At 41.4% G+C, this 13,122-nt stretch overlaps 1 protein-coding gene across 2 annotated transcripts in view; it reads right to left on the reverse strand.

Annotated features, from left to right (window-relative positions):
• The window catches only part of DOCK1 (dedicator of cytokinesis 1), a 553,358-nt gene that overhangs the window by 46,578 nt on the left and 493,658 nt on the right, over positions 1–13,122 (reverse strand). For both annotated transcript variants that reach the window (XM_090058391.1, XM_090058392.1), the window contains exon 49: positions 1,540–1,738. In XM_090058391.1, coding sequence (XP_089914517.1) covers positions 1,540–1,738 — 199 coding nt within the window. The remainder of the gene's footprint in view (positions 1–1,539; positions 1,739–13,122) is intronic.

Genomic DNA, 13,122 nt, shown 5'->3' on the forward strand with positions numbered 1-13,122 from the left:
AGTCTTAATATGACTGCTAGAATGTGCCAAATACCTCTACAGTGGGCTGTGCTGCACTAACCAGATGACACACATATTCAAAATGCATCATCCTTCCATCTAACCAACTTCATCCTGCTAATTCTGGAATCAATAAACTCAAGGTTTCATGCAAAACTGACTTTAGTCATCAGAAAAACGCCCCCCATAACTTCAACAGTCTTTGGGTCGGGCCCATGGAGAACACAGGGATTCTCATACGAGGATGACTAAGCCCATGGCCCTGTCCAATCTTGGAAGCTAAATCATCCATCCAAATAGTAACCAGGCCTACAGTTAAGAAATACTTACAATTAGTATATCACCTATACTGGACCATTTTAGAAATAAAAGTATTACATAGTTGTGGTTGTAGCTAATTATATTGTCTGTCAAAAACTGGTTTAAAGGAGATACAGCCTTAAATAAATGCCTTTACATCGGGGAGGCATGGGGGGGAGGGAGGGAGCTATAGCCACCCCAAAATTCACCTTAGCCCCCCCTCATAGACACTCTTCCCTGCGCTCCCCCTGTTCAAGCCCCCCCATCTCTCCCTGGACCACTGCCACCTACTCTGTACTGCTGAGCCTGCCCTGCTCCTGTCTGTGGCCTCAGAAGTGTGGCACTACCAGCCTAGCCTGTTTGCATACAATATATATTTTTATTCTTCTTTAGTGGATTCTTTTTCACAGATTGCCTCTCTTCTGTCTTGGAGAACTCAACTACAGCAGTCTTCCTTGCTTACCTCTGGCATTATTTCCCCCTCATTCCCCTCACCCCCTCCCTTCTCTACCCATTGTTTTCCTAATTTCCACCTATTTACATTCTCACTGACCTTCCATCACACTTTTAGCTTCTTTCATACCTTGGAGATCTCAGAACAGCAGATTTTCTATGTCTGGAGAAGGGTGCTTGTGCCTGAAAGCCTGCAAATAATTTTTTTCCTACTACTCAGCTTGTCTAATAAAAGATATCACATCTGCTCAAAGAACCTTGCCTGCCTATGTGCTTAGACCAACACGGCTAAAATCAAAAACCCTGCAACATTTTCAAGAAGGTTTGTAAGAAGGCATTGTGTAGGTCCTGATCTGGAATGATTCAAGAATATTGATTCCTGTATCTATATAGGATTTTATATGATTTCCACCAATTAATATGTTCTTAGAGGTCAGGTGAAATCATATGGAAAAATAAGAATCTGTCATGAGCCACAACCAGAAGACACTATGCTAGAAATGGGAGAATTCATGTTTTCTTTAAACATAGCAACTATTGACCTTTTCAAAAGGCCATATATAAAAAAAAACTTACAGAAAAACTATATCAAATATCTTTACTCTGTTACTTTTGTGAACTAAAATCTCTATTTCTGGGTATAACAGCAAGAATTCTAACTACAATGCAATTCTCTTCAGAGTTTTTTAATACTTAAAACAGCAAACTGTAAGCATGTTAATGTCATTTAAAACAATATAAACAATATTGCCTGTAATTAAGTAAAGCACTACTTGTTAACATTACCGTTTCTGAAAGGATCACTGCTTCTGATTGCTGCAAAGAAATATCTGTAGATTTAAATTCTTTATCAAATATTTCTTGATGCTTGCTGTTCCTTTTTTCCTTTTTCTTTTCCTTCTTATCTTTATCTAGGTCATCCTTGTCCAGCTTATCTTGAGATCTAGAATGCATCTTTTTTGGCAGAAGAGGTTCAAGCACAAACCTAAAAGGAAAATTCATTCATTTAGATCAATAAAACGTTATTGTCAAAACAACATATTTTAATTTTCTTAGTTCCCAGAAACAGCATATTTTTAGTTCAAAAATCTTCTGTTAACCTAGTGGGGCTCACTATACAATGGTAAGGAAAAGAGGTTTATAAAAAGTGTAAATTTATGGTAGAACTGCTAATGGACCCGTACTGTGTACTTACCTTTAAGTTCTATGATAAATACACTGTTATACAATTACATATGCTTTCTGTAGGATAAGGTTTATAGATCAACACTCTCTCACATCTACAGGTTTAGCCTGTTTCTTTCAGTGCAAATCTTAGTAGTTCACACATATTCACAGTGAAAATTTATGAATCTCTACTTTATGGATCTCTACTTCATGAATGCATGTCATGGATTAGCAGCACACATACATGGACTTTATATGTTGGTTTCCATACGTTCACTTTACACGGTATTTTTGGCTTTTACAGAGTTTTTTATTCTATTACCTGTGCAGTATGGACACATATGCATCCACACAGCAACTGAAATAAGCAGCAAGCTACACCATGACTGAGCAGGGATGTGGCTACATGTGATATGTACCAGAATATAAACCCCAGAAACTGAGAGCAGATTGTAAGTGGCTGAAGCTTAGGACAGCCCTTTTGTTTCAGCCCCAACAACTGAGTAGTTAAAGCTTATCCAAGAAGCAGGAGACCTGGGTTCTAGGTCCCTCCTTGCCCAGAGGTGATGAAACTACATCTGAATTCCCAGCACAGTACTTTAATCAGCAACCCCAGGTTAGGCATTATCCAATCTAATCTCCAGCACTCCTTATGAAGCTGAGACACTGCAGCTTGCATTTACTATTTGTTGGATAAAATGGACAGAGCAGTGGGGAAGTTTGTGCCCCACTGATGGCAAGAGTCCAGGGTAGAACTCAGGATCTGCTCCTTCCCAAAGCATCAGCCATCTAATTGAGCCAACTACCCTTTAGCTTACTTTCTACTTCCTAGCCCCACATAGCTGCCTTCCTTGGCTGCCCTGGAAATCAGCTTCAAAAGTTCCTCTATGATAAGGCAAGACACTTAAACCAATTTTTTCACAGGTGATCACTAACTTATTTGAGAAGTTCCCTGACCCTGGACTCTGATTTGAGAAATGCATTCAAAGCTCCAACTAAAGTCAAGAAGAGCTAGGCTTTAAACAGATATCTATATGCATGTGTAACAGGGAGGCAGTAACTCTGTTATGAAGACCTGAGACCACACTCATTGAGAGACTGCGGTTCGGCAGCTGGAGCTGAGATACAGACTTAATTGCCAATTAAGGATTTTGCCAATTAAGGATTATTCCAGAACATCTATGAAGAGAGCCTGGCTTGGAGGGAGGAAGAGGTGCTCAGACCTAAGTTGATGGAGGTACTTCCCTGGTTTGAGGTAAGGAATGGGATTCTGTATCAGATAGACAAGGGCAAGGGAGGGGAAGAAGTGGTGCAGATCTCGGTCCCAAGCCATTATTGTCCATGGTGGTTAGAAATTGCCCATGTGCTGCCCATGGGAAGCCATCTAGGTTGAGATAAAACAGAGGCACAGTTAAAGCTAGGAGTCTTTTGGCCAGGGATTTACAAGTTACTTGATACTGCAAAGAATGTCCTGAGTGTCAGAGGACAGAGATATAAGCCTGCATGGGTTCCTTTGGTGCTGATACCCCAGGTGGAAAGTTCCTTTGAGAGGACTGCCTTGGATACTAGGGGACCATTTCCTAAGAGCACTGCCGGGTATCAGTATGTCTTGGTTATGATAGATAATGCAATGCAATTCCCAGAAGCCATACCCTTATGGAATGTTGAAGGTAGCAGGGGAGTTGATAAAATGGGTATCACAGGTAGGAATTTCTCGTGAAATTTTGACGGATCAGGCCAAGACATTTATGTCAGGGGTACTAAGGGGAGTGCGCAAGATGCTCCAAATTAAGCAACTTAGAACCTCCATCTACCATCCCCAGGTGGATGGTTTAGTAGAAAGGTTTAACAGAACCTTGAAGGGCATGCTCTGGGCATGTATTCAGGGAGACCTGCAGAAGTGGGAGTTAATGTTACCCCTGTTGTTATTTGTGGCCAGGGAAGCCCCACAGGCCTTGACGGGGTGTACCCCGTTCGAGTTGGTCTATGGACGTAAGCTATGGGGTGTACTGGATATAATTTGTGAGGGTTGGTCAGAGGGACACACTGAAAGGAGAGAGACTAATCAGTTCATACAGGATTTCTGAGAATGTTTAGAGAGAGTTTGGGAGGTGGTCCAAGAGAATTTGGGAGCGAGTCAACATAGGCAAAAACAAAACTATGATACTCGTACCCAGGAGAGGAACCTGCGAGTAGGAGAATGGGTTCTAGTACTGTTACCTGATAACACACACAAACTCCTGTACCGGTGTCAGGGACCGTTTCAGATAACTAGGAGGGTGGGATGCATAGATTATGAGGTCCAAAGGACAGAGTCAGTGGGGAGGAGGCAGATTTACCACATTCACCTGTTAAAGAAATGGAATGGGAGAGAGGCCTGGTTAATACAGGAAGATGTAGGAGATTTGAATGAAGCAGGGGACCCCATGATTTCAGAGAGGAAACCCAGAGGGCCCAGGATAGGGGATGGGTTGTCAGCAGGGCAAGCAGAGGAGCTAAAAAGGCTAATAGATAAATTCCCTGATGTATTTCAGGCCAGGCCAGGGAGAGCTAGAGGGATAATGCACGAGATTAGGACTCCCGAAGGGAGTGCGTTTAGAGAACCACAGAACGAGACTACCCCAACATTTGTGGGAAGCGGTGAGGCAAGTAATTGCTCAAATGTTGGAGGCTGGAATTACAGAAGAGTCCCAGGTGAAGCCCACTGGTAATAGTTCTGAAAAAAGACAGTACTAGATGGGTCTGTGTAGATTTCAGAAAGGTTAATGAGGTGGCGGCCCTTGACACCTTTCCCATGCCCCAGACAGAAGAGATACTGGAAAAGATTGGGCAGGCTAGATACACATCAACCCTGAATTTAACAAAGGGTTATTGGCAGATCCCCATGAAGGAGCAGGATGAAGAGAAGATGGCTTTTGGTATACCTTGGGGCCTCTTTCAGTTTAGATGGATGCCATTCAGGTTAAGTGGGGTGGCCACTTTGTTCCCAAGCTTAATGGATGAGACCTTGGCCCCTCATCAAAATTAAGCCTCGATGTACATTGACATTATAATATTTTCAGAAACTTGGGAGCAACATTGTCAACATTTACAGGCAGTCCTGCAGGAACTAAGAGAGGCAGGGCTGACAGCTAACCCTAAGAAATGTAGCTTGGAGCAGAATGAGATTAAGTACCTCGGTTTCCACGTAAGTCGGGGCAGATAAAGCCCTTAGCTGATAAAGTGGAAGCCATAAAAGCTTGTCGGCTACCTTGGACCTTAAAACAACTTGGGTCATTCTTAGGACTCGCAAACTACTATAGGAGGTTTATCCAACACTTTTTTTTCCATTGACAGACATGACAAAGGAAAACCCAGGTTGTTAAATTGGTAAGAAGCTGTGGTGAGGGCCTTTGAGAAAACCAAACAAGTTCTCTGCAGTGCACCAGTCTTATACACCCTGGTTCCAGGAACTGTTCTTCTTGCAGATGGATGCATTGGGGTGTGTTAAGAGGATTGTGATTTTTCAAAAATGGCAGGGAGCAGAAAGACCCATAGCCTATGCAAGCAAGAAACTGATGAAGGCAGAGACCAGGCACTCAACTATAGAACGAGAATGTCTGGCTATTAGGTGGGGCATTGAACTGTTTAGATATTATTTATCAGGTTGAAAATTTGTTCCGATTACGGATTACACCCCTTTAAAGGTGGTTACAAATGTCCAAAATGGATAACTACCGAATACCGCGATAGGCCCTTGCATTGCAACCTTTTCATTTTTCAGTTGAATTCCTAGCGGGGAAGAAGGAAGTGGTAGTCAATTTCTTGTCCAGGCCACCGAGCAAAGGGAATGAGATACCATAAGGAGTTGGAGGAAAACTCAAAGATCCAAAATGGGAATCTGCAATTACAGGAACCAGCTGGGATGGTCTAAAAAAATGGGGAGGTATGTAAGAGGGAAATACCACTCTGAGTTAAACCATTTATCCCACTATCCTATCTCTTAACAGTGGCAAGAATCCTCTGCTCAGTTCTCAGGCTTCTCATCTAAGTACTAGACCTTTTACCAAGCCAGTTTCAATTTCATCCTTGGCCTTACTGAATGATTATATGCCTTTTATGTGAAATAGGCAGCTTCCTCATACCTGGGCGGAGTGGGGGAACATGGACGCCCATACCAGATGTTTAGTTTAAGGTGCCATGGGATCTAAGCCATGATGTCAACAATCATGCCTCCTGCCATGCCACATATGCATGGCAGGATTCATGACTTTGGGATCAAGGACTAGATCCTTATCACACCCTACTTACCAGTGCTGCAACAGCCTGACCCCTAGGTCCCCATGTTCAGGGCAGAATTAAAACCTTATATGCTGCTCAGCTGGTCAGTACACAAAGTTATAAAGGTCCTGGTGTATAGAGACCCCAGGATCAGACTGTTGAGACAGCTGTCCCAGGATTTGGGGCTGCCCCATGGTGGATCCTGACATCCAGCTGAGGGTTGGGAACTGTCTGGACCAGTCCTGACCAGCCATGTAGTCAATTTAAGATATGATACAAATGAGCCACAAAGTTGTTACATGTGGAATAACTTTATGGGCTCTAATTATTATAACACCTTAAATGGCTGGGTTACTATTTAAGATGTAATTAACCTGTTAATCGCATCTTACATGTAACATATATCAGGCACTTGAGAGCACAAAGGGAAACAGAGCTTTCTGGCTCTCAGTTCAGGAACCCATAGTAGTCTAGAGCTTCATTTGAACCAAGGAAAGTCTCCAAGTTTGGGTTGGAGTAGAGATCCTTGGGGAATTTATAGTTTTAAAAGTCTAGCAATCTTCTACTGAATAAAGGACAATTTTTCAGCAATGCACAATTGGTCAAATTTGGGTAGATTTGCATAGATCCAGCAAGTTAAATATTCCTAACACAAAAGGCATTCCTCTGCCAAAGTTCAAGCTCTATTTTAAAACTTGATGGTGGAGGGAGAAGTGGGGTCAGGTCTGCATTTTTTTAAATGTTGGTAGAATATATTTTTCCCTAGCCTCAGTGGAAGAAACGGCAGAACTCTTTTCCTTACAGGAAGGAGAGAAGGATGGAAGGAAGGGTCTAGGGCAAGTGCTTAGCCTATAAAATTTCCATCCACATATTTCAAGGTTAGTAAATACATAAGGAATTGAAAATAAGGTCAAGAAATGGCAGGCAAGCTTAATCACAGATGGTGCGATGATCTCTGCTTATAATAATGTCATGTATAATAATCTTATGTGCAGATGTGTAGGGCGGGTGTGCAGATATCTGTAGATATAAATGTTAGTGTGTATACTGTACATACTGATCAAGATCAGATGGCAATTCCTAGCTTAATGCATTCTGAGAGCATAGAAAGCATCAAGGATGACAAGTTAGTGAAAGACTTCAGGTTAGGTTTTTATTGCCAATAACTAAGGGCAAGGTTGATTTCTGAGTAGTAGGTGAATTTTCATATTTGGAACACTACAAACCTCAGGCATTTGCAAAGCAGACACATGGTTCAAGTGTGTGAATATATGCAAGGCTGATATACTATCTTAATCTTTGTCCGAAAAGATACAATTTTTACCCTTCACAGTTGACTATTTTTGTTCTGACTGCACAAAGAAGCCTTTAGGGTTTTAATGAACTTTATCAAATGAACTTTTGAATGAAAACTAACAGTTCATTTTTTAAACTTTTTTTTTTTGGGTTATTACTTAGTATGGTAAGCAAAGCCTAAAGAATATTTGAATGATCTTTCTCTGTTTTGAGTCCTGAGCTTAAATATCCAGGAAATTAAAAATATAAGCAATATTTTATTCCTGTTGGGCTTATTTTTCATTTCCAGGCTACAGATAACTGCTATGGGTTATTTTTCTATAAAACTACCTCATAAAAATACACCTTTCATACCTAAATCTATTGTGATACTGTTTTTATGTTACAGAAGATGAACAGATGGCATCCTAAGTTAAATATTATGCTAACATGTTTTAGAAAGAAAGTTGAAATTATTGCAGAAAGACAAAAAAGCAATGAAATATATTGCATTTAAAAGTGTTTGAATACTTTGTATTCAAAAACTTGTGCAAGTCTATCTCAATCATGCTCTTGGTCCAATAAAAGATGCAACTCATAGAAATCCTTCCCTCTTGCATTTAAAAGTAATTCTTGGTATGAAATGTTCCCCATACTTCAGAAAAATACATACAATGCTCTGATGCATGAATATGTAAGTCCCGATTGTACGATGGAATCTAGTACTACTCACATTGTGAGACCCCGGTGATATCCACTGAGGCTCAACAAAGGCTCATGCTTCCGTTCTAGATATCTCTAATGTAACAACCAGGTGAACAGGTTTCAGAAGTTTTGCTTTAACAATGGTTTATATTTTAAACATTATCTTTAAAAATCCACACATCATTGCTGTTTTACATAAGCTACATGTTAACAACAAAAGCAGAAGCCCTGATTTCAGGGTTGCCAACATATATTTAAGGTTTATCTTTGCATAAATCATAGATATATATATATCAGTATAGATTCAATAACATGATATAGAAATATGCAGTATTATAGACAGGAGTATTCACAATTAACAGATTGTGGTATTTCTAAAGAACTACAGCTCAGAATATTAACATGTTAATAGTTACTTATAAATCAACTACCGCTTACTAATCAGTATTCCATGCACTTTTTATTGGTGGGGGGTATGTACTCCATATAATGTGAAGGGAATTTATTCTAGTAACTTTCATTATTATCATCAATGACACAAAAAAATCCTTTGGGGCTTATCTTCCTGTGAGCCTAGAATCAAAATGACTATGTCTTTTGAATTTATTTTATGTTTTTGTTTTGTTTTTATATTAATATTTTAAATACATTTTGGCAACCCTGAAATCAGGGCTTCTACTTTCATTGTTAACATGTAGCTTATCTAAAACAGCAATGATGTGTGGATTTTTAAAGATAATGTTTAAAATATAAATCATTGTTAAAGCTAAACTTCTGAAACCTATTCACAACTCATACACTGGTGACCACTTTCAATAAAGTTGTTAAACAATTCTGTAAAACAGTTACCTGTTTTTTTAAATTAAAGAGCCAAGGTCACCTAGAGCTAGAGGAAGCAGAAAATTTTAGTTATGGAATGTTTTATTTTTTTCTGACAGAAAATGCTGCCTTGTTGAAATTAAAATATTCCATGGGATCGTCATTATTTTGATGAAACTGTAATGGAGGTGACAAGTTTGTCCCTGGGTGTTTTGAAATCCGTCTAGTTTCTACAGGCTTCTCGGCTTGCCTCCATGACCAGGTGGGCCATTGAGGAATATTATCTTCCAGCTCTTTAGCAGTCCAAACACATAAAGTCACTGTTTCCAGGTAAAATAGCCAGCCTCTCAGGCACCCAAAGCTACCCGAGCCAAAGAGTGGGTCAGCTCCTTGTCTGGCAGGGTACTGGGGTTCTTAGCTTGGAGAGTTTCAAGAAGGTTCACAGAAACTTCACATTTTTCTAAAAGAATCATAGAACTCCTGTTCTAGGGAAAAACTGATATTTAATTATTGTGTTTGGGAATGAATTTTTTTTTAAATTTCAGAATTTCCCCAAGGAACAGGAATTTCAATTTCTACCAGCAATACTTAGAACGCAAGTTCATTCTTCAGCTAGCTGCCAAAAATATTTAAATCACCACTTGTAGGAATGAGACTTAAATCATTACCCTCACAAACAGAGCCTAGAATTGTCTACATAGTAGTTAGTTAGTTAGTGCCTAATCTTTTTGTCCTGTGAGCCAGATGGGCAGTGCCACATCCCATCATGGGTCATATCTGGCTGTGGGTGGGGAGGTGCTGCTGCCTGACCCTGATCTGTCCATCTGGGGCAGGGGTGTGGTGGAGTGCCCCTGATCCAGGAGAGGATGGGGGCACAACAGCCCCTATCTGGGTGCAAGGGGGGGGGCAGGATGGAGTGGCCTGAGCAGATGCACAGGGGAGGGTGCAGTCCAGTCCCAATCCCAACCCAGACATGCAGGACAGGACAAGTTGACTCCAATATGGAAACATGGGGCAGGGGGAGGCGATGGATTGGCCCTGATCTGGACATGCCTGGGGCATGGGGTGGCCCTGCTCTGGATGGGTGGTAGGAGGGGCACAGGGAGAGAGGAGCACCTTGGCCCCAATCCTGATGCACTGGTGGGGGAGGGCAGAATAGAGTGCTTTGGCCCCAGTTTGAACATTTGGGTGGAGGGGGTGGGCGGGGGGGGGGGGTGGAGAGTGCAGCCCAGTCCAATCTGGACACCCACAGGGTAGGTCTAGCCCTGATCTTGTTGCACAGGCAATGGTTGCATGGAGCTTCCACCGCTTCCTGCTGCCAAGTTTTCTGGCCCATGGGAATCCCTGTGGGCTGAATGTCCTGGCTTCACAGGTCTGATTTGGCTTGCGGGCCAGAGGTTGAGCACCCCTGATCTACATTAAAATATAAATACAATGAATAATAACTCTTTCTACAACAGTTTAATTCACAAATATAGTGTTTTACCAGATATCTTTATTCCTATTTTAAAGATGTATAAACTGATATTCAAAATGGGGGAATGTCTTGTCCAAAGTCTAAAGTATGAAACTGACAGAACTGGACACAAAAGACAGGTCTCTTGACTTGTATACTGCCCAAGATGATATATAAAACCCAAAGAGTTCCAGCTATACTCACACAAAATTTGTTACTTGCTCCACAGACAGACTAAAAATATTACCACTACCACTATTACTTCTTATTGTTTGTATTGTAATAAAACGCAAAGGTCCTTTTTTAAAAACAGGTGTCTTCTAATAAGACTCATGGGACTCTTTAGCCTGGAAAAGCGTAGGCTCAGGGGTGATCTGATGGCCACCTATAAGTTTATCAGGGGTGACCACCAGGATCTGGGGGAACGTTTGTTCACCAGAGCGCCCCAAGGGATGACTAGGTTGAACGGTCACAAACTCCTGCAAGACCGCTTCAGGCTGGACATAAGGAAGAATTTCTTTACTGTCCGAGTCCCCCAGGTCTGGAACAGCCTGCCAGCGGAGGTGGTTCAAGCACCTACACTGAACACCTTCAAGAGTAAATTGGATGCTTATCTTGCTGGGATCCTATGACCCCAGCTGACTTCCTGCCCTTTGGGCAGGGGGCTGGACTCGATGATCTCCCGAGGTCCCTTCCAGCCCTGATGTCTATGAAATCTATGAAATATGAAATCTATAGAAAAGAACTGTGCAAATCCATAGTAAACAAATGGTTTACCAGAGCAGCTGTGGACGACCATAGGCATTTGAGTATCTTACTATCTAAACACATAAAATGAGGAAAAGCTGGGGCAGAGCATAATATATTAGTAAGACGGGTGGGGTGATAAATCTTATTATCTTCATTTAATTTTTTTTCCCCCCCATCTCTGATGGTTCCACCAAGAGTCAAAACATGCCAAAAGGAGGAAGCACAGAAAAGGTCAAATGTCCAGCAAAAAACAATGCAAGAACTTTTGGATAAATGGTTGCATGTGAACACTGGGGAACATACTATAACAGTGTGAATAGCTCCTTCCAGTCTTATGCTTCTACATTTCCGTATGTTCATATCAGTCAGCTGGGACAGGGTATCAACAGAGTAAAAACGTGAGATGCCTTACTTCTCTGTGTCCTGACTTCAAAAATAAAGTTGCTAATTTTCTTATGGTCTTCCACTCTCTAACTTATTTGATCAGACTATTTTGCCATTTATTTAATACAGCGAATGTTCCAGTGTAACCGATTTCTCTATAACTCCGCTTGATAAAATGCAAAACAATTGTTTCAAATGTAAATGAATATTTAAAGAAAAAAAAAAGTCCACAAAGCAGATATTGATTAGTCTTTGTACATTAAAGCATTCTATTGGGACTTTACTTTCCAATGGGAAATATTAATAACTTAATAAAATGCATTTTCTATGTAGGATCAAGCCACAAAGCAGAATGTTCTATTCCTTATTTCTGTTTCAGTGAATAATAATATGGAATATGTTAATCAGAGTCCACATATATATGTGCAATACTTCAAGACCACTCAACTAAAAAATATCTTCTCTACCCTCATTTAGTTGTATATATATTATAGACTGGTATAAGTATAACTAGCTAATTGCCCATCAAGAATGATGGATTTCAGGGAATGTTTACATGACCCTTCCCCCCCAGCCAATCACCCTTTGAGGTCAGCTACACAGACTCCCTCTGCTGCCGCCTCTTCCTCTAGCTTTTGGTGCGGGGGTTCCCTCCCCACCCCCCACCTTGCAGCGGGGCTTCCCACAGCCTCCCTTCCTCTCCCATCCCCTCCCTTCCCACAGACTTCCCCTCCCTGCTGGCTACTGTCAGGGCTGGGTGGCAGGGGGGTGCCGCCTTCTCCCTTCCCCACCCCACTGCCTGGAACATGCTCTGCTTATTCACTCATACTTCACATGCATCAACCCCAGAAATTACACAATGAGCACTACACATGAGGGAACCCCCTGCTACTGCTCTTGAGGTCTTTGTCTCCAACATGCTTGACAGCAGAGTTGGAAAGTGGCCTAAAGATAGCTTCACTGCCACATGTCAATGTTCAGTACTTGAGGAGTGGAAGCTTGTGGGCAGAGCTTGGCTTTCAGAAGTGCTTTCAAGCAGTACACAAGCTCTGAATTTTGACTGTACTCATATTCCCACTACTTTTCTGTCCCATTTGAGAGGTGACCATGCCTCAACTCAGTATTGGTTAGGCCTAATATTGGGTACAGTTTTGGGCTCCACACTTTAAAAGAACATGGAGAAGTTAGAGAGGGTCCAGAGGCAGGCAACAGAAATGATAAAAGGCTTACTAGGCAAGCCATATGAGCAAAGGCTGAAGAAAACCAGCATGTTCAGCATGTGGAAAAGGTGCTTAAGAGACAGCAGTCTTCAAATACTTGAAGTCCTGCCATAAAGAAGAGAGAAAACATCTTTTTATATCTTTCTGAAGAGAGTAAGATATGGACCAATGGCTTGAAGTTGCAGCAAAGTACATTTAGATTGGATTATCAGGAAAAATTCTTCCCTGTTAGAATAGTGAGGTAGTGGAATAGACTGTGTGGGGAAACTGGACTCATCATCATTGGAGGGATTCAAAAAGAGGTTGGGCAGGCATTGGGTCAGGAACGATTGA

The sequence above is a fragment of the Crocodylus siamensis genome, chromosome 7, assembly GCF_052110815.1.
Source record: "Crocodylus siamensis isolate JL-2025a chromosome 7, ASM5211081v1, whole genome shotgun sequence".
In the NCBI taxonomy this organism is placed as follows: Eukaryota; Metazoa; Chordata; order Crocodylia; family Crocodylidae; genus Crocodylus; species Crocodylus siamensis.